The sequence below is a fragment of the Capra hircus genome, chromosome 17 (assembly GCF_001704415.2).
Source record: "Capra hircus breed San Clemente chromosome 17, ASM170441v1, whole genome shotgun sequence".
Taxonomy (NCBI): Eukaryota; Metazoa; Chordata; class Mammalia; order Artiodactyla; family Bovidae; genus Capra; species Capra hircus.
The window spans coordinates 40,772,033-40,792,988 of NC_030824.1; the positions used below are offsets into that span (position 1 = coordinate 40,772,033).

Consider the following 20,956-nt stretch of genomic DNA (forward strand, 5'->3'; position numbering starts at 1 on the left):
TGTCTCATATGTATTAAACTAAACATATTTGGGCCTTAGAAGATGGCTGGCTATTTGTAGTGGAACAAAAAATAAGAATATACCATGCCTGGGAGTTCCCCTGTGGCCTACTGGTTAGGATTTTGGGCTTCACTTCTGTGGCCCCATAGTTCAGCCCCTGGTCAGGAAACTGAGACCAGGCAAGCCTCCAAGTGCAGCCAAAAAAAAAAAAAAGAACCTAAATCTTTTGAGTCTTCTTGCCATTAATAATTATGAGACAGGCAAAGTCAGTATTCTTACAAAGTCCTTGAAAATGACATTTTATTCTTTTCTGTTCTTCATCCTCTCCAATACATCTAATGGTATCAAATATTAATTTAGTTAAATATGATATATAAAGTTAGAAATCTGGAAATCAGATTATCTTACCCTGAAATTTTAAATAAGAATTTTAAAGGATTGCTATTATTTCTTCTTCTGTGAAAGATCAGGCAAAGGGATAACTTTTTCTGGGGAGGGGGAGGAATTTTGTTCATTAAACTTACGGAAATTAAGTTGACATAACTCAGATACTTATCTAGTGTGAAAGAACTTTTCCTAAAGATATACTTTTATGTGGCACTTCTTTCCCTGGTCCAACTTTGTGAAAGATAGAAGACTGAAAAAAAAAAGTCATGTTTTTTAGGAATTGTCATTTGGTAACAAATATAGATACATTCCTAAATAATCTAGATACTAGGCAGACTGGCAATTAATTATAACAGAACTTTATGTGGTATGTTATAAGGGGAAGGTGGAAAGAGGAATTCTTACTGAGGTAAGAAAAGAGCCTGGGGAGACTTCTTGAAAAAAGTACAACTTGAAATTGGGTCTTGAAGGAAAATGTAGTGTTTTGGATAAACAGCATTCCATAGTGAGAGATCTGTGTGAGTAAATTATCTACAGAAGAGTTAAAATTTTTTTGACACTTTATGTTAGGTATTTTACATGCATTGACTCATTGGATTCAACAGTCCTGTGAAATAGGTACCGATATACTAACTCACAGGTAGGAAAAGTAAAGTGTGGAGAGATTTTTCACTTAAGATTAAACCCATGATTGTTTCTAAGGCAGGGAGAGTTCTGCCTGCCGGGCTCAAAACTAGGAGGTGGGAATGGGTTCCTGTTTAGGAGATGGTCAGTGTGCCTATAGGTAGGAAGCATAGAACCAAAGGAAGGCTATGGGCATTTTTTCCCAAGTTTGCCTTTAACCTGAGGATCACTAGGGCTACTTTTCAAAATAGAGCTTTTCAGGCTCCTCCCCTGGAGATTCTGATCTTGTTGAAGTGGGGTAAGATCCTAAAGCTGTATGTTTAACAAGCATCTCAGGTAAGATGTGTCGATTAGTTAAGTTTGACAGTTTGATTAACTTGATTAATGTATAACAGGAAATAAAGTCTCTAATTCTGTATTAGTGCCCAGTTATTTGTAGAATTGGAAGGTGGTGTTTTTAGAGACTTCACAATTTGGATTTTATTCTCTGTTTAATGGGGTGGCATTGAGACTTATGAGCAGGGTATGAAATTATCAGATGCTTATAGAAAAAAATGAAGTGTTATTTATAGTAGAAAATGTGTGCATGCATGCTAAGGGACTTCAGTCGTGTCTGACTCTTCGCAACCTATGGACTATAGCCTGTCAGGTCCTCTGTCCATGGGATTCTCCAGGCAAGAATACTGAAGTGGGTTGCCATTTCCTCCTCCAGGGCATCTTCCCAACCCCGGGATCGAACCTGTGTCTCTTATGTCTCCTGCATTAGTAGGTGGATTCTTTACCACTAGCGCCTTTGTTAAAATTTAAAATGTCTTTTTTTTTTTAAACTTCCAATAAGGTGCTTTTAAAATGAGGAAAGTCTAACTTTATTAAAGAGGCACTGAAAGCATTTTAATTTTAGAATGGAATCTTAGGGATTGTGGTGAGAATATGAATGTTTTAAGATGAAACATAATATAACTATTATAGCAGTTCCACCTTTTAATAGTATCTCTAATTTTAAAAGTAATACACCTTTATTTTGGGGGGTGGGTACTCAATATTGATGGAAATGTTTCTTTTCTTTCCTGACTCCACTCTCTTGAGGCTTCTGACCCCATTACTTTCCCCATCACTTTTACCTGACAAGATTGTCTTCTAACTACTAGAGAAGATAAACACCATCACATGGAGACTGCCTTAGCCTCCTGAGTGACACTGGCAAGTCAGCATCCACACCTGCATTCTCCTCTGGGTACCAGCAGCAGAGAAGAGGTGTTAAGCAAGGTCATATCTCTCCATCTGTTCCTTAGGTGCCATCTCTTTCTGTTATCATCCCTTTACCCATTTATCCCCTAGTTTAGTCCCCTGTTTTCTAATATTTGTGGTATGTGGACTTCTCTTTTCAGGAAAGACTTACAGATTTCCAGGGATGACAAACTTTACTATAATTTAAAATAAGCAGGTGTAAGCTTTGTGCTTTACAGCTCTTTCATAAGATAAAAACAATTTTATAAATTAATACAAATAACCTGCAAAACAAAATTCAATAGCTAGTTAAAAATTATTAAAAAGCAAATTTAGAAATCAATACAAATAAAACCATTAAACTTAGGATATTCAAATATACATAATTTAATGTGACAAATGAAACTAAATTGCAGCTTGAAAGTTTAAATATGTAATGGCTACTGCCCAGGTACTTTTGGGCAATATATATGCCTATATCTCTCTGGGCTATGGGATGACTCATCTTTAACTACTCTTCACTGTTTAGAACATAATATTCTGTAATGACAAGATAAGTTAAGCCTTCCTCTAAGAAATCTGCTGTGGCCCTACATGTCCCAAGTTTGTTTTCCTTTGGGTATTCCATTAGAACTCTGTATTTATCATAGTACATTATACGTTATAAATTGCACATTCATCTTTCAGTCTCTTCCATCTACTCATATTGTTTAAGTTGAATCCCCAGACCTCATCCATTGAGATCATAAAATAACATTAAGATCTTTTTAAAAAAATTAACGGCTATAATAGGAACATTTTCCCATGCATTGCTTTTGAAAACATTTCTATTAACATCATAATATTCATCATACTTTAAAGACATTTAAATTTTACCCTTTTGCTGAACATTAAGCTTGCTTTCAGCTTTTTATTTTTATAAGTTTTATAAATTTTATTTGCAGCTCTTATTTTCTTAGAATAGATCTCTAATACTGAATTACTGATCTCTAATGGAAAAGACCCTGATGGTGGGAGGGATTGGGGGCAGGAGGAGAAGGGGACGACAGAGGATGAAGTGGCTGGATGGCATCACCAACTCAATGGACATGAGTTTGGGTAAACTCTGGGAGTTGGTGATGGACAGGGAGGCCTGGCTTGCAGCGATTCATGGGGTCACAAAGAGTTGGACACGACTGAGGGACTGAACTGAGCTGAATAGTTGAATTACTGGGTGCTGAGGAGTAAGGATAATCTAACGGTTAATGACTTCGGCTCTTGTTGGCTTTGTCTCCTGCTACCCGTGTGACCATAAGCCAGATGAATAACACCTCTCTAAGCTTCAGTTTCCTTATTTTAGTATAGAGAAATTTAGTTCATGTATATTCATATACCTATGAACAAGTAATTAGAGCAATGGCCGAATCTAAATAAATGCTATTATTTTGTACATTCCAAAAATAGTTGATGCAAGTATTCGCAAAAGACAAGTAAATTTTACCTGTGTACACTTCCAACTTCAGTGATTAGAACACATCAAATTATAAAATTTTCAGTTAGAAAATGAACACGCAGTGGATTTCACAATATTGGTACCAATTTGAAGCACCTCAACAACATCTGCTTGGGAGAACTATGAAAATATTTACTTCTGTGAAACAATAAGAAAACCAAAGAAATAATGGCGCATGTTTACATTAACACCTACATGGCATTGCTTAAAAGCGTCTATTCCAAGCACGTACAGAGACGTAGAGGGTAGTTTCCTTTACTCTAGGGAAACCCAGGCGGAGCCCATCTAAGGTTTTGGACAGCCGTTCGGCGTAGCAACAAAGTGCAAACTGCAAGAAAAAGAAAAAACCCAGTGGGCCTCCACTAGTTTTAACAGGTTAAGCTGTTCCAAATGAGAGTCTTTAGCGGGGCGTAAGTGGTTAAGTTTTAGCTTCTTCCATTCTTCCCGGATGTCCTAGAAATTTTAGTTCATTGGCTCCTTTCGGGGCGGGGGGGGGGGGTCTCAGTTCTCGCCCAGAAGCTTCCCCGTCTCCCTGGCAACCTGAGCTGCCACCAATTGCAGCTGAGGATTGGTGGTCACGTGGCCCCGGTCGTTTCACGAGAGGAGGCAATATGGCGGCGCCGGCAAGCAGTAGATGCGGGGTTTGAATTACTCTACTTGTAGCGGCGGCATCCCTGCTGATGGCGTCTCTGCCGTTGTGCGGTTCGGTTCGGAGCCCAGAGGGACTTCCTGGAGACCCTTCTTCACAAGAAGAAGATGAGGATTATGATCCTGAAGATCCGGTCAGCGACTCGGGTTCATACTCCCCGACGAGTACAGACTCTAAGTAAGGTTCTCGAAGAGGGACAATTAAATCCATCCTTTCTGTCCCGAAAGTGTACACGTGGGTTGGGGAGACTTCGAGAGTGTTGGCGTGGTAGAGAATAAGTGTTTGAGGTTCTATAATAAGTGGGGATTATTTGCACCAGGTTTCAGCTGTGCGAGAATGTGAGCCGAAATGACTGTTACTGTACATTCTTTGTTATTGTAGGTTTTAAGGAGGAGGGTCTCTTTGGTGAGTTTTGTAATATATCAGTATAATCTGCTAGAGTGTTCACAAAATTCTGTTCTGTCGCAGTGTCTTCTTGCTTTGGTGTCATGATCTTTGTGACTTTAATCAGTATTTAGAATGAAGGGACACCGTCTGCGTTTGGTCAACTATTTAAATTACGTAGGTTTTTCTGCCGTTATAAAACTGAATAGATATATGAAAGAAAGTAGATCAACCCTAGCCTCACCATTGAGAACAACCTCTCAACTTTTGGGGGGTATTTCTGCTGTATTTTAGCTTTGGGGGGGGGTATTTCTGCTGTATTTTCCTATGAACTTACATGGTTTTCTTGTTTTCTGTTTTGTGTCATAATGTAATTTTTAAATGCAGAGTATCTTAAGTATTATTTTCTACTTTTTTAATCCCTAAAAATGATGCAGTTATTTTTGTTCACAGTACCCAGTGCTGCTTCAGTTTTGAAGGCATTTATTCCTTACTGCTATGGATTGAGAACTTTTTGAAAAGGTCAATTAAAGTAATTAGTGTTTGCTTGAAACAACTAGCTATGAAACTGTTCTGGTGCCAAAGCATCAATCAGTGACTGCCATATATAGTCATTCTTAGAATGACATTTTATATGTATTTAAACATAACAGGAGTATATACTGTGTATTTAAGAGTATCAGTTACTTGGCAGTTATTTTCACCCATAGGTATATAAAACATTTTTATCATTATCTTTAAAAAGCAGGAGGAGAAAACCATCACTACTGGCTGCTTAAATGTGTTCTAAAGGCTTAGTGAGGACAGATTATATTCTGGAACACTTGAGCAAATTAAAGGATATCAAACACTTTGTGTAATCTTCTACTGTGGTCATTTAAAAAATAGTTTAAAAATTCATGGCTGTCAAGCCAGGCTGCTTGAAGGAAGTATGGATTATGTGGAACCTTCTTTGGTCTTGCTATTGGAGCCATAGACAATGTGAGATTCAAACTCTTGGTTTCTCTACATCGTAGAATCACACTCTTTTAGTCCAGAGAGCATCTATAATTTTCTTAAGGTCACACAGTTGAGTGTTGTCAGTGGAGAAATTTAGAAGACCTGTTTTCAAAGGGGGTGTGTTGATTTTGATGAATAAATAAATGAGCTAGCCCTGTTACATGGGAAGTGAGCAAGCTAAGTACCTTGTGTTAGAAAACGTGTTATTTCAAAGCATTTTCTGATTCAGAGAGTTGGACAGGACTGGAGCAACTTAACATGCATGCATGCGTTAGAGAAGGAAATGGCAACCCACTCCAGTATTCTTGCCTAGAGAATCCCAGGGACAGAGAAGCCTGGTGGGCTGCCATCTATGGAGTCTCACAGAGTCGGACACGACTGAAGTGACTTAGCAGCAGCAGTGTGATTCTGAATACATGTATATATGTATTATATTTTAGTTTTTTCTTTAATGGCCTTTAAATTTTCTGTATCAGTCATTTCCTGATCACTCCATATGTCCCAGTATCTTTAACATCCTAATAATAAGACTACAGGAAATCTCGAAGGTAAACTGTTTAGCTGGTCTGTATTTGAAGTCCCACCAAGATACAGTTTTTATGGCTGTCATTTCTTGGTGTTTAGAACGTACGAGTTGATATACTGACCTGACCAGGTAGGCTTCTGTCTGTTTTTTCCTTATGATATTTACCTCCCTAAGGTGCAGAGTCACCAGTGCAAGCGATGGCCTTCCCCGCTTGGACAGTACACTGGAACATGTGGATCAAAGATGTAGGGATGTGAACCTAAGCTTTCTCATCAAAGCTAAGACATGAATTGCTTGTTGTCTTTCATTGCCTACATGGAGGTTATTAAGGAAGTTATGCCACTTACTGATTCACATAAAGTGTTCTGAACTTTCAAGGTTCCAGTTAATTTCTGCATATTCTTTCTGGAAATTGTCATTGTTTCTGACATGCTTTCAAACTGAAAACCAATTTGAGCTGCAAGTTATTGTCAATACAGAATTGATAAGTTTATCATATTTTAGAGATGTCTTTAAGGTACATTCTGGTTATAGTACTTTTAATAGGTACTTACAAGAGGAAATTTTTAAATTAGTGTAGTACCTCCTAACCTGGCATATTGGCTTAGTCCCTGAGGAAGCTTCAGAGATAATACTGGAGGGTGGGTTGGGTTGAGGGAACCATTGACTAGTTTTCAGTCCTGAAATGACAGAAATACATTTACTTGCAATAACTCCGTGTTTCTTTGCTTTGGTTTACAGTTATCCAACTCATTGAAGCCACATTGGTTTGTGTTGGCCAAAGTTACCAGTTCTCATAAAATTGACCTAGAGTTTTGATTTTTTCAAAGTGAATTGTTTATTGTTGTGAGTTTTAAAACTTTGATGGGGAGAAAAAAGGATACTTTAGAAAGAGAGTTAAGCTATAAAAAGCTGAGGAATGTCCACTGAAAATAAGAATGACGGGAGACGAGAAATATGTCCTTTACATTTCTTTTCTGGGATATTTTAACATCTTTATTGAAGTGTAACTGACATATAATAAATCTTAAATATTTAAAGTGTACGATTTGATAAGTTTTGACACGTATACATCTGCCAAGATAATGAACATATCCTTGTCTTCCAGAAGTTTCCCTGTGTGCCTCCCCAATACTACTCATGCCTGCCTCACTCCTTACAACCACTTATCTGCTTTCTGTAGTGATAGATGAGTTTGTATTTCCAGAGTTTTATAAAAATGAAATCATACAGTATGGACTCTCTTTTTTGTCTAGCTTCTTCTACTCTGCATACTTATTCTGAGGCTCATTCATATTGTTGCCTAAATGTAGTTTTCTCCTTTTTATTTCAGAATAGGCCTCCATTTATTTCTGAATAGGATTGAGCATAATTATTTTGAGATTCATTTTGTTACTTATATGTAGTTCTTTCCTTTTTATTTCTGAATAGGATTCCTTGGATATATCAAAATTTGTCTTTTTCTTGGGTTTTAATGTGGGAAGGTGCTAATTGAAGAATCAAAATGTTTCATTCAGAGTTATGGTGCAATATATTGTTAATAATATCCAGTCTAGTGCAATATTTTCCTTTTTCTCTCCTACTCGGAACCTTGACTTCTCTTTTCTTTTTTCTTTTATCAAATTACATCAATTAAAAAGTCAAAACAGTATGTAGCTAGGCTTATGATAAGATATGGTAATTCTCTGCCACCATCTCCATCTCAGCATATTGAAGAGAATTCACTGTCTGCCTTGTTTCTCCACTAGTGTTGCCCATCTCATTTGCTGACCTCACTCTCTTTTTACTCAGGTCTTCAGATCTGATAAGTCTCCAATCCTGTTGACTTGCTTTTCTAATATCCACCTACCACCTCCTTCCCCTTCTCACAGGCACCACCTTACTTAAATGGTTCGCCTGTCCCTTATACCAGTGGAGTAGCCTTATAACTGGTCCGGGTGCTTCTAATTTCTCCTGTTTTCTGTCTTTCTTCCATACAGCTGACTGTGTTTACTTTCTAAACTATAGTTCTAAATTATTTTTCTTGTAGAGAACCTATTACAAAAAGATACAGTGTAGCAGTTTGGATCAAAAGTATAATTAAACACAAGCATGAATATTACCAACAAAGCCAGCTTAAATGAAGTAGCTATCCTTGTGCTTAACCAGATCATCCTTATGATCAGGAAAAGAAAGCTGAGATTAAAAAACTTATCTAATATTTCAGGTTTGATCACTGCAGACTGTATTGTTCAAAGAATTCAACCACTTCGATTACAATGAAATTTCTTATAATGTAGCCTGAAATAACTGAAACTTTGACTAATTTTGTTAGTATCCATAGCATATTTGCAATGTCAAAATACTTTTTTCAGCAGATTATTACAAGAGGCATTTTGGTTCAGTGTAATAAGTACTGGATTAAGAGTAGGGTTCCGAAAACCCGAAAGTGTTGACATTTTAATTTCATCAAGTTTTCTCTGGTTTTTAGGAATTCAGAATTAATTCTTGGTTGTAACTTATTACTTTACAAGATGTCTCAAGAGCGCTATATTCTAAGGGGCAAACACTTAAAGAGAAAATAAAGGCTGAATGTATAAGCATTTCTGTCTCTTTGGAAATGAAATCTTTGTGTGGCTGCCTTAGAAAAGACATGCTTTTCTTTAACATAAAAACTATCTTCCTGGTAACTGGGAAACTTTATGGGCCTTCGTCTTTTTTAACTTTTATTTTAAAATTGGAAATATTAGAATAATTGTGTTAGGGCAGTGTAACTACTATGTGTGATGCTATATAGTGGTTGGATGATACATGGCATCATACATTTGTCTAAACCTGTAGATTGTACAACACCAAGAATAAACAGTAACGTAAATTGTGGATTTGGGGTGATTATGATCATGAGTTTATCAATTGTAATAAATGAGCCATGCTGGTGAAGGATGTTGATAGTGGAGGAGGTCATGCATGTCATGGGGAGGGAGTATATGAAAAGTTGCTGTACCTTCAGCTCAATTTTGCTGTGAACCTGACACTGCTCTAAAAAAGAAAAATCTATTGAGTCATTTTTCTACTCAAAAGCTTGATGTCCTCCCAAATAAATTCCAGATTCCTTAGGATGCTTTTTAAAGCTATTTTAGATCTGTTCTTTAGCCTCTCAGACCCATCTTTGATGATCTTCCTTTAAGTCACCTTTATTCCTACTTGCCTTAGCTCTGGCCACTAATTAAAAAACATCCTAGGGAATTCCCTGGTGGTCCAGTGGTTAGGACTCCATGCTTCCACTGCAGGGGCACAGATTCTCCCTAGTTAGAGAACCAAGATCCCACAAGCCATGTAGCATAGCAAAAAAGAAAAAAAAATCCTAAACTGAGTGGTATATAAACAGTAGAAATTTATTTCTCACAGCTCTGGAGACTGGAAGTCCAAGGTCAGGATATCAACATGGCCAAGTTCTGGTGAGGGCCCTCTTCCAAGTTACAGACTGCACATTCTCATTGTATTCTCACATAGTAGAGAGGAGAAACAAGTTCCCTGTGGCTCTTCTAAGGGCATTAATTCCATTCATGAGGGCTCCACCCTGTGACCTTATCTAATTCTAATTACATCCCAAGGACCCCACCTCCTGATACCATTGCGTTGGGGGGTAGTGTTCAAAATATGAATTCTGGGGGAACATAAGAATTTCGTGCATAGTATTACTACACTGAAATGGTTACCCATTCTCAGTCCTACAATGTTCTTTCACTCCTCCTACACTTTGTACGTACTTTGTTCTCTCTGTTTGAAATACCTTTTCTTTCTGTCTCTACTTGTCATCATCATTCAAGGTCCCATTTAAGTGCTGCTTTCTCCTGGAACCTTAATTGATCCTTTATTTTTGGGGGCTCCAAAATCACTGCAGATGGTGATTGCAGCCATGAAATTAAAAGATGCTTACTCCTTGGAAGAAAAGTTATGACCAACCTAGATAGTATATTCAAAAGCAGAGACACTACTTTGCCGACTAAGGTCCGTCTAGTCAAGGCTATGGTTTTTCCTGTGGTCATGTATGGCTGTGACAGTTGGACTGTGAAGAAGAGAGACCGCCAAAGAATTGATGCTTTTGAACTGTGGTGTTGGAGAAGACTCTTGAGAGGTCCTTGGACTGCAAGGAGATCCAACCGGTCCATTCTGAAGATCAGCCCTGGGATTTCTTTGGAAGGAATGATGCTAAAGCTGAAACTCTAGTACTTTGGCCACCTCATGCAAAGAGTTGACTCATTGGAAAAGACTCTGATGCTGGGAGGGATTGGGGGCAGGAGGAGAAGGTGACGACAGAGAATGAGATGGCTGGATGGCATCGCTGACTTGATGGACGTGAGTCTGAGTGAACTCCGGGAGTTGGTGATGGACAGGGAGGCCTGGCGTGCTGCGATGCATGGGGTCGCAAAGAGTCGGACACAACTGAGCGACTGAACTGAACTGAGACTTAGTTGTGGATCACAACAAACTGTGGAAAATTCTTAAAGAGATGGGAATACCAGACCACCTTACCTGTCTCCTGAGAAGCCTGTATGCAGGTCAAGAACCAGACAGCTAACTGATTCAAAATTGGGAAGGAGTACATCATGGCTGTATATTGTCACCCTGCTTATTTAACTTATATGCAGAGTACATCATGCAGAATGCCAAGCTGGATGGATTACAAGCTGGAATCAAGATTGCCAGGAGAAATACCAACAACTTCAGATATGCAGATGATGACACTCTAATGGCAGAAAGTGAAAAAGAAATAAAGAGCCTCTTGATGAGGATGAAAGAGGAGAGTGAAAAAGCTGGCTTGAAACTCAACATTAAAAAAGATTATGGCATCTGGCCCCATTACTTCATGGCAAATAGAAGAGGCAGAAGTGGAAGCAATGACAGGTTTTATTTTCTTGGGCTCCAAAATCACTGCAGATGGGGACTGCAGCCTTGAAATAAAAAGATGCTTGTTCCTTGGAAGAAAAGCTATGACCAACCTAGGCAGCATATTAAAAAGCAGAGACATTACTTTGCCAACAAAGGTCCATATAGTCAAAGCTATGGTTTTTCCAGTAGTCATGTATGGATGTGAAAATTGGACGATTAAGAAAGCTGAACACCAAAGAATTGATATTTTTGAACTGTGGTGCTGAAGAATTCTCTTGAGAGTCCCTTGGACAGCAAGGAGATATAACTAGTCAATCCTAAAGGAAATCAACCTTGAATATTCATTGGAAGGACTGATGCCGAAGCTGAAGGTCCAATACTTTGGCCACCTGATGTGAAGAACCGCCCACTGGAAAAGACCCTGATGCTTGGAAAGGTTGAAGGCAAAAGGAGAAGAGGGCTCAGAGGATGAGATGGTTCGATGACGTCACCAACTCAATGGATGTGAATCTGAGCAAACTCCAGGAGATAGTGAAGAACAGAGAAATCTAGCATGCTGCAGTTTATGGGGTCACACAGAGTCATACACAACTTAGCAACTGAACAATAACAAGATTTGATTTCTCCAGTAACAGTTTTTCTCCTGCGTTGTTGTTGTTTAATCACTAAATAGTTTCTGACTATTTGCGACCTCATGGCCAGCTCCCCTGTCCGTGGGATTTGCCAGGCAAGAATACTGGAGGGGATTGTCATTTCCTTCTCTAGGCAGTCTTCCTTACCCAGGGATCGAACCCACGTCTCCATTGCAGGCAGATTCTTTTACTGCTCAACCTCCAGGGAAGCCCTTGTTTTCTTTATAGCAGTTTTCATTCCTCACTTTTGGCGCTTGTGTTTGAGCTAGATGAAGAGCTGTCTGTCCACCTGACATCTTTTAAAAGCACAGTAAAGTTCTAACAGAAACTGATTTGCTGGTCTGTGATTCCAGTTCTGCCAGAGTTAGATCATATCCTTAACTTAGTGCACTGTAGACTTGCCCCGTTTAGCTCAAGTATTGGGATAGGGGATGGGGTCATTATTAGCATAGTTCCAGTGGAGTTGTGTCCCTGATGTAAAGAGTTGTTTCATGCAACAAGTTCACTGGCTCATCTCTTCTTCTCTGTTGTGCTTCACATTTGTTCCAGTGGTGGTTGTGGCTGGACTGGAAGGAACACCATCAGCCCACCTCAGGTTCCCCACCTTCTCAAGCTGCCATAACAGCTAGCACAGATTTATCCATTAAAATCATTGTTTCCTTTTAGAAAACAAGCAGAAGACTTTGGAGATGAAAATTTAGATATTGCTGGTAGACAGGACATAGAAATGAAAACACAGAAAAGCATTGCGCAGACCAGTCCTTACTGAACCAAGCCCCAGGTAGAATCCATGATAATTTGTCATGCTGCTTTTATTTTGTGTGGTTTTTCTCTGTCCCTAGACTTGCCTTGCTGTACCTATTAGTACTGTATAACTACATAGCTACATGTGTTGGCTACCTAGGTAAAGCACGTGTGCTTTTCCCACTGAAAAGAAAAAAGTATAACGTAAGAGGTTTGAAATTGTAGCCAAAATCTGTTTTCCTTAAGGAAATGTGCTGTGAGGGCTGGCTGTTTCATGACGTTTTTCTCGTTCTTGTGGTGAGCAAGGAAATGGTGATGCTATTTCACTTGGTGAAAAATGCTGACATTAACACAGTTAAGGATCTGAGAGATTTGATAACTTAGAAGAAGAAAAAAAGATGTAGTATCAACATGGAATTCTTGAATACATCAATAATTGAGCAACTCATTAGCATTATCTAAAGTTTGTTTTCTTTACTATATTTCTGTTACAGCTTATGTAAGCAAACTAGATTATCTGCAGATTAGCAAGTTTTTCTCTAGGAAGAAGGCCTCTGCCCATATTTACCACATCATTTAGAGTTTGAACCCAGTTGATGTGCCATCAAACTTTGCAGGCCGACTATAAATACACAGTTATTTCTGTTTAGAGCAAAGCAGAATAAACAAAGTAAGAATCTCATTGAAAGACATTTGCACAATAACAGCTTTGCAGCTTGCACCATAGGATCTCAGAAAAAGAGATGAAAGGATATTTATGTTAATATTGATTACTGTGACCCATATATCATAAAAATCTTAATTAAAACTGGTAGACATAAAAATGAATCTTTTATTTTGAAATAAATTTATGTTTACAGAAAAGTTGCAAAGGTAGTACAAAGAGTGTCTGTAAATTCTTCACCCAGTTTTTGTCTGATGTTAAACTTTTACACAAATATGGCATGTTTGTCAAAACTAAGAAATTAACATTAGTACAGTCCTATTAACGAAACTCCTGACTTTATTCAGATTTCACCATTCCTCTGCTTAAGTCCTTTTTCGGTTCCCAGATCCAATCCAGAGTGTCATCTGGCATTAGTCGTCATGTCTCCCTACTTTCCCCTGGTCGTCAGTCCCTCCTTGTTTTTCATAACTTCAGGCACTTGGTTAAGGTAGTGACTGCCAGATTTCTTCACTGTGAAGTTGCTGTATTTCACTTTGCATGCTCTCTTCTTTGGAGGCTCATCTCTGAGTCCAGTCCACACTAAAGAGGAAGCAAGACTAAGCTCCATCCCTTAGAGTGGGGTGTATCTACATACAGTACTAATTTCACTATTAATGAATAGTTGCAATGAAAAGTTGGGGCTTCTTATTGTTGTTTTTAGTACACCTCATCCATTATAATAGAATTAGTTTGAGAATATGGTCTTTCCACCTTTGTAAACTTTCTGGCATGTTTATCAGTTATACTCTTGACGTTTTTGTGATAGGAAAACCTGTAGTGGAAATAAGGAGGGCTTTCCCTGTGGCTCAGTGGTAAAGTCTACCTACAATGCAGGAAGCTGCAGGAGATGAGTTGGGAAGATTCCCTGGAGGAGGGCATGGCAACCCACTCCAGTATTCTTGCCTGGAGAACCCCCATGGATAGAGGAGTCTGGCAGGCTACAGTCCATAGGGTCGCAAAGAGTCAGACCTGACTGAAGCAACTTAGCACGCATGCACAAAAGTAGGGAACCTTCTGGGAATCCTGATCTGTGGCCTTAAAGGCAGTATCTAGTTTTGGTTCATGTGTCACCAGCACGTAGCTGGAACCTAGCAGAGATTGTTGGAGACCTCTTCATTTACTGCTAGGGGTTGGAAGAGTGCAGAAATACAAGAGCTATATCTAATAAAGGTGTACATTTCTCCACAGTTCTGACTCTGTGGGGCAAGAGGACTGGAACTGTCATTTATTTGTCCTTAACTGTGCCAGACACATTATTTTACTTGCTGTTGATGACAGCTCTGTGAGATAGCTAGAATCCATTTACTAGAAGAGAAAAACTAAAGCTCAGAAAAGTGAAAATCTCAAGAGAACAGTCTGAACCAAGGTCTGTGACTTCTCAGTTCATTTTCCTTTTATTTTGTGTTTTGTCTTCACTTGTAGTTTACTACAGTCATTTCCTTGTCTTTATTTTTGCCTCTTATCCCCTTTTTAAAAATTTCTTCCTCTTTTTAAAAAGCAAATTATTCTGCTTAAAGTGAATTATTTTTTAAATCTAGAGGTTAAGAAAATGGATCTCATTCATTGCTGGTGGAAATGTGAATTGCTATAGTCTTTGGATAAAAATATATATGTATATACATATATATCACAAGTATATATACGTGTGTGTATGTACATATATATATTTCCCTACGTAAAAGGACGGCTATTGTATTGTTGTTCGTAGGAGCACCCCCCTCAAAAAAAGTGAGTGTAAAGCTTATCAGTAGGTGAGTAATCAAATTCCCTCATGCTACATACCTTAATGTAGCCATTAGGGATTTCTAAACCATGATTTTAAGTGATAAATTATACAGGTGTGTGCACGTGCATATGTATAGGTTCCAGTCACTTTTTCAAAACAAACAGTAGCAGATTTCCCTATATATTTTATATTGTTATAAGAACATAGATTTTCAGAATTTTTTTTACTGAAGTATAGTTGATATACAATGTTATATATCTATATAATGTTAGTTTCTGGTATACAGCAAAGTGAATCAGTTGTAGTTATATATCTATATTCTTTTTCATATTCTTTTCCATTTTGATTCATTACAGGATATTGAATATAGTTCTTTGTGCTATATAGCAAGGCCTTGTGTGGTACATAGATTTTAACATCATTTATGTCAGTGAAAGGTAGGAAGGGAGGATGACCTGTACAATAATTACATGCCCATTTATTTAAAATGAGTCTGCCTATATATATAAGGATGCATGAAAGTGCAGTCGCTAACTAGAAATCTAGTCAGCATCACATCTAATCAGTCTCAACATCCTGGTGATTTTCAAGCGTCTCTCAAATGTTTTTCCTGCTTTCCATCTCCTCTCCCATTGCCTTAGTTATCATATTTGCTTGGACTGTGGAAGCAGTCCCCTGCATGGCCTCTTACCTTGAATTTTTGTCCACCTCAACTTCTTCTATCATCCTGTCAAAGTAGAGCTATTCAAAGGTTATCTGACTTGGAAACCCTCTACTAAAACTCTTCACTGATGCTCTCTTACCTACACAACAAAATCCAAACCTTGTGCGGGGGTCCCTCACAAAATTAGAACTGCACATCTCCTGTCATTCCCCAGCTCACCAACTCCGCTCTGACAGCCACAGACTGGCTCTGGTTGTCCACATAGACCAAGGAGACTGCCCGTCAAGGCCTTTGCTCATCCTGGTACTTTTGTTTGGATTTCTCGTCTCGTCCTCTGCTTCAGCCCCCAAGCCCTCTTCCCTGGCCACTTTAAAACTCACCTCTGTGGTCTCCCTACTGGAAAGTCTCCCTGATCCCACCCTCAACTTGGCCAAGCTGGATAAGCTCTCTTTTGCACTGACTATGTGTATTGTCTTGAGCTCTTTCTCACTTTCTCCTCTCCTCTGGACAAGGGAGGGAACTGATGTTTTCATCACTGTAATTCTAGTACTCAGCACAGTGCCTGGCACTGTTTATTTGTTCCACTACTGAATGCCACCCTCCCTGGCACACTTCCCTGCTGGGATCGTTAACTTGTAACCAAAAAGTGGTTTCACATTCAGATTTTAGAGAATAAGATGAATCATCCTCATGTTTAGCAGGGAAGGATAAATGTTTCTTTGGGATCACATATCTTTAATGTAAATAATATAGCAGATTAAAAGGATGAGATTATAAAGCAAATCAGCTTCATTCATTTTCTAATTGATATGTATCTTCATAAGTAATTGTGTATGATTATGGAATTTTCATTGTGCCATTTTAAATTATGGTACATTGTTATCTAATTTTTTATGGCAAAGACACAGTTATTTATCAGTAGGACTGCAGAGTTATTAAATGCTGATTTATGTAGGTATGCTGCTGCTGCTTCTAAGTCGCTTCAGTCGTGTCCGACTCTGTAGGTATAGACAGATATATTCAAAGCAACTGATAATGGTGAATAATACACATGTGCCTGAGTGCCTAAAATGATGCCACACATTGGGGACCAGCAAGGGCCAAAGAAACATTAGTTTTGATATCTGGGGACAGTTATGCTTTTTTTTTTTTAACCAAACATATATAGTTGAAAATTCAGTATTAATTACCAACCACAGACCAGGGCAGTGGTTAGTTTCAGAGTGAGTAATAGAGTAGTGCATTTTTTGGGGATTAATTTTCACAATATTTAGAAAGAGACACTTGACTCTTAAGTTAAAAGAACCAGGGTTGCTAATAAATACTGCAGAAAATAGAGATGTCTTATAACTGAATGATGAGGACACAGATTATATCCTTTCATGCCAACGTATTACAGTCCATGTTTCTGAAAAAACTCTCTCCACATGTTAGTTCTTTTCCACTGTAACAAATTTTGCTTTAAAGTATACCAATTTGAAAGGTAAACTGTAACACTGAACAGGGTAGAGTTTGTGGTTAGTTCTGCTATCTTAAGAAAAGTGTGTTTTTCAGTGCTGTTTCAATCACTTTAATAGCAACAATTTTGTTTTTTTCAATGTCCTACTTCCCAGTTAAAAGGTTTTTTTTAATAATCACATGATGAGTTATGTAATATGTGGTTTACTTTTCCTGCTAAAATTGTTCATTAAAAAGAATTTTATGGAAATTTTAGGCTACAAAGTGATTATGATTAACTGTGATTGTATGATAAATTAGTTGATCTCAGCAAAGATTTTAGTCCATGGTTAGTGAATGTTCCTTTTTTGAAAATTTATTATATAAACAAAGTCTCTTAATATTGGTAGGCTTTAGTTTTTGTTTTAGCATGTCAGCCATGATGAATAATTTCTATGCAAATAAGATGTTTTTATGTACAATTTCCAAATGTCTTACATCTGTGGACATAATTGCATAATCAACTACTAACATAAATTACTGTCTAGTGAAATTGTCTAAAGTGAACAAAAACCACACAGGGAATTAAATTTAAAAAACAAAACAGAACCTTAGATTCTAGAAGAGGGCCATCTCTTTTTTTCATTTGTTTTCTTTTCTATCACTGTGCCATTTTGATCCCCTCTCCTCCAACCCCAGTTCTTCAAGGCTCTACAAACAGCATTCTACAGTAAATAATGCTGATGCTCACAGTAAATTAGAAACAGTAAGGAGACTTTGAGATAATCAAGGAGCTTTCACCCTTCCCATCCCCCTTAACCCCAGTCCCTACCCTCATCCCTATGCTGGAAAGGCATAACTGTTTTTCTTATGTTTGGCTGCAATTCAGACTGTCTTTTCTGTTTTCCATAGTGACCTTGAGCCTGAATGGCTGGACAGTGTGCAGAAAAATGGAGAGCTGTTTTATTTGGAGTTGAGTGAGGATGAGGTGGAAAGCCTCCTTCCTGAGACACCTACTGTGAACCATGTCAGATTTAGTGAGAACGAGATTATTATCGAAGAAGATGATTACAGAGAAGGAAAAAAGTATGAACCCAAACTCAAGCGGTTTACCAAGATTTTAAAAAGTAAAAAACTTTTACCCAAGCGCTATAATAAAAAAAATAGTAATGCCAGCGGGCCAGTATCCATTCTAAAGCATCAGTCCAATCAAAAAACGGGAGTTGTTGTCCAGCAGCAGCACAAAGATGTGAATATCTACATAAACCCCAAAAAGCTAACCGTCACCAAAGCCAAAGAGCAGCTCAAGCTTCTGGAAGTACTTGTTGGGATTATCCATCAGACCAAGTGGAGCTGGAGAAGAACTGGAAAACAGGGCAGTGGAGAGAGGCTTGTGGTCCATGGCCTGCTGCCAGGAGGATCTGCAATGAAGAGTGGTCAGGTTTTAATTGGTAAGTCCTGCTGGTGAACATCAGTCCTTGTTTGCAGGGTTAATGGTTGATGATGCCTTGTGAGGAAAGTGATTAAAACAAAATTATACTCTCAACTAATTAAAGATTAGTTAGTTAAGTCGCTCAGTCGTGTTCGACTCTTTGCGACCCCATGGACTGTAGCCCACCAGGCTCCTCCATCCATGGGATTCTCCAGGCAAGAATACTGGAGTGGGTTGCCATTTCCTTCTTCAAATTAAAGATTGCTCAGTGATATTTGGGCGATATCATTTGGGATATTTGGGACAGTAGTGAAATTGTAAGGATGGTGTGCTGCAATGAGCAGTGTTCTTTAGACAAGCACTTCAGTTGCACTGAATATGCATGCATGCCTTGTTCGGCCAGGGAACAACTTAACTAATTTTTGAGTTTTTATAAATTTTATTTCATCTTGGTTTTATTGCTGACAAGAAAAAGAAAGTTGACAGTACAGTGATGATTTGAATGACCTATATCCAATAACATGATACAAAAATATGTAATTTAGGAATAAAAATACTTTAAAATTGTATGTTTGCACTTAAGCACACTGAGTTCTTGGAGTGGTTTTTAAATGATTTCCTTGGGCACATTCAGCACCAGTGGTGTTACAAGTAAATTTCCTTTTAAGGCATTTGTCATAAAATATCCTACCAGTTTTGAAGGGAAAATAATAAACCTATGAGTTATTCTGAATATGTGTTAAGATGAACATTTTGTGTTGCTGATACATTTTAAACTGTTGGATATATTTGAATTAGTAGCAACTTTATTACTTAAAGATAGATTAAAGATGAGACTATGTTGTTAATGAAACTTACAGGTATTAACAGTTCTCAAAGCTGATGGTCTTAAGCTGACTCAGTCTGAGAGATTTTGATAAAGGAGTTTTTTTAGATTCTTTAGAAACCATTTAAAATATTAAAAAAATATCTTTTACTAGAAGTCCAACTTTGTTTGTCACTGATGCAACAGATAATTTTTTGAGCGTCTGCTAAATGCCAGAAATACAAAGGTTACACTAATGATCCAGTTACTCCTCTTAAGTAGCTCATACTTTTGTGTAGGGCTTCCCTTGTGGCTCAGCTAGTAAAGAATCTGCCTGCAATTCAGAGACCCTGGTTCAATTCCTGGGTCGGGAAGATCCACTGGAGAAGGGATAGGCTACTGCCTCCAGTTTTCTGGCCTGGAGAATTCCATGGACTGTATAGTCCATGGGGTTGCAAAGAGTCAGACACGACTGAGTGACTTTCACTTAGCTGTTGTGGTAGAGGTGGGTCAAAAATAAGCAGTTTCCTGCAGGGTAATAAATGCCCTGACGGGGATTTGCAAGGGGGACTCTTATAGAAAGGGCATCTGTGCAAAGTGTGTGTTCTAACCAGTTGCAGCAAGATCTCTACTTTCTCTCTGTAAAATATTATTTTGATACTCCTCCCATGGAGAGTTATAGTCTGAGTGGGTGTCTCTGCCCCGCCTCCCTGGCCTTAAACCTGGGTCGGCCTGCGCCTGCAGCTTAATTGATACTGTGAGACTTAAGAAGTGGGATCATAAACAGGTGATGCTGCTTGCCTGTCACCATTCAGTGAGGAAGTGCTTGCCTGTCCCTGTTCTGTGAGGACGCCCAGGCGGCATGAAGAGGACTTGAATAGTAGTATTCTGGCTGATGGCCCCAGCTGAGGCCCCAGCTACCCTTCCCAACGGCCACCAGATGTGAGTGAAGAGTCTGTCCAGGGAACTCCAGCCCCAGCTACTGTCTGGCTGCAGTTACATGAAAAGCCCTAGTGAGAACCTCAGCTGAACCCCATCCACCCCAGTACCGGGAGAGATAATAAATGTTTTTTGTTTTTTGTTTTTTAATTGAGATAAAATTGACATATTAGTTTCAGGTATACAGCATAATGATTTTATATTTGTATGTACTCTGAAATGATCACCGCAATAAGTCTAGGAAGCATCCATAATGATTTTATATTTGTATATACTCTGAAATGATCACCACAATAAGTCTAGGAAGCATCCATCGCCACACATAGTTACAAAATGATCGTTGTTATTTGAAGCTAGTGAGTTTTTAGGTGATCACTTAGGCAGTAACAGGCAACTGGAACAAGAGCTAGTGCATACTTACATTCTCTGAAGTCCTCACCTTCCTTCTCTGTAAAGTTACAGGATTGGGCCAAAATATCTCTAGGGTTTTTTCTTTTAGTTCTGTGAAAGGAGGCCAGCATCCCTGCTTATGAAATCCTGCTTTGTTGTTGCAGGATTGCCGCTATAATCGTAGGATCCCACATGCTGGAAAACCCCAGCTCATGCTGGAAAACCCCAGCTCATGCCCTCTCTTTATATTCACCTGGGGCCTTTGCTGGGAATACCCATTTGGACTGAGTTTCAGACCAATCTCTAAAATTCTTTGTACCC

At 38.5% G+C, this 20,956-nt stretch overlaps 1 protein-coding gene across 2 annotated transcripts in view; it reads left to right on the forward strand.

The window, feature by feature from the left end:
• Nucleotides 4,262–20,956, forward strand: part of INTU (inturned planar cell polarity protein) — a 79,365-nt gene continuing 62,670 nt past the window's right edge. For both annotated transcript variants that reach the window (XM_005691271.3, XM_018061517.1), the window contains exons 1-2: nucleotides 4,262–4,556; nucleotides 17,982–18,520. In XM_005691271.3, the coding sequence (XP_005691328.2) occupies nucleotides 4,411–4,556; nucleotides 17,982–18,520 (685 nt within the window). In that variant the 5' untranslated portion in view covers nucleotides 4,262–4,410. The remainder of the gene's footprint in view (nucleotides 4,557–17,981; nucleotides 18,521–20,956) is intronic.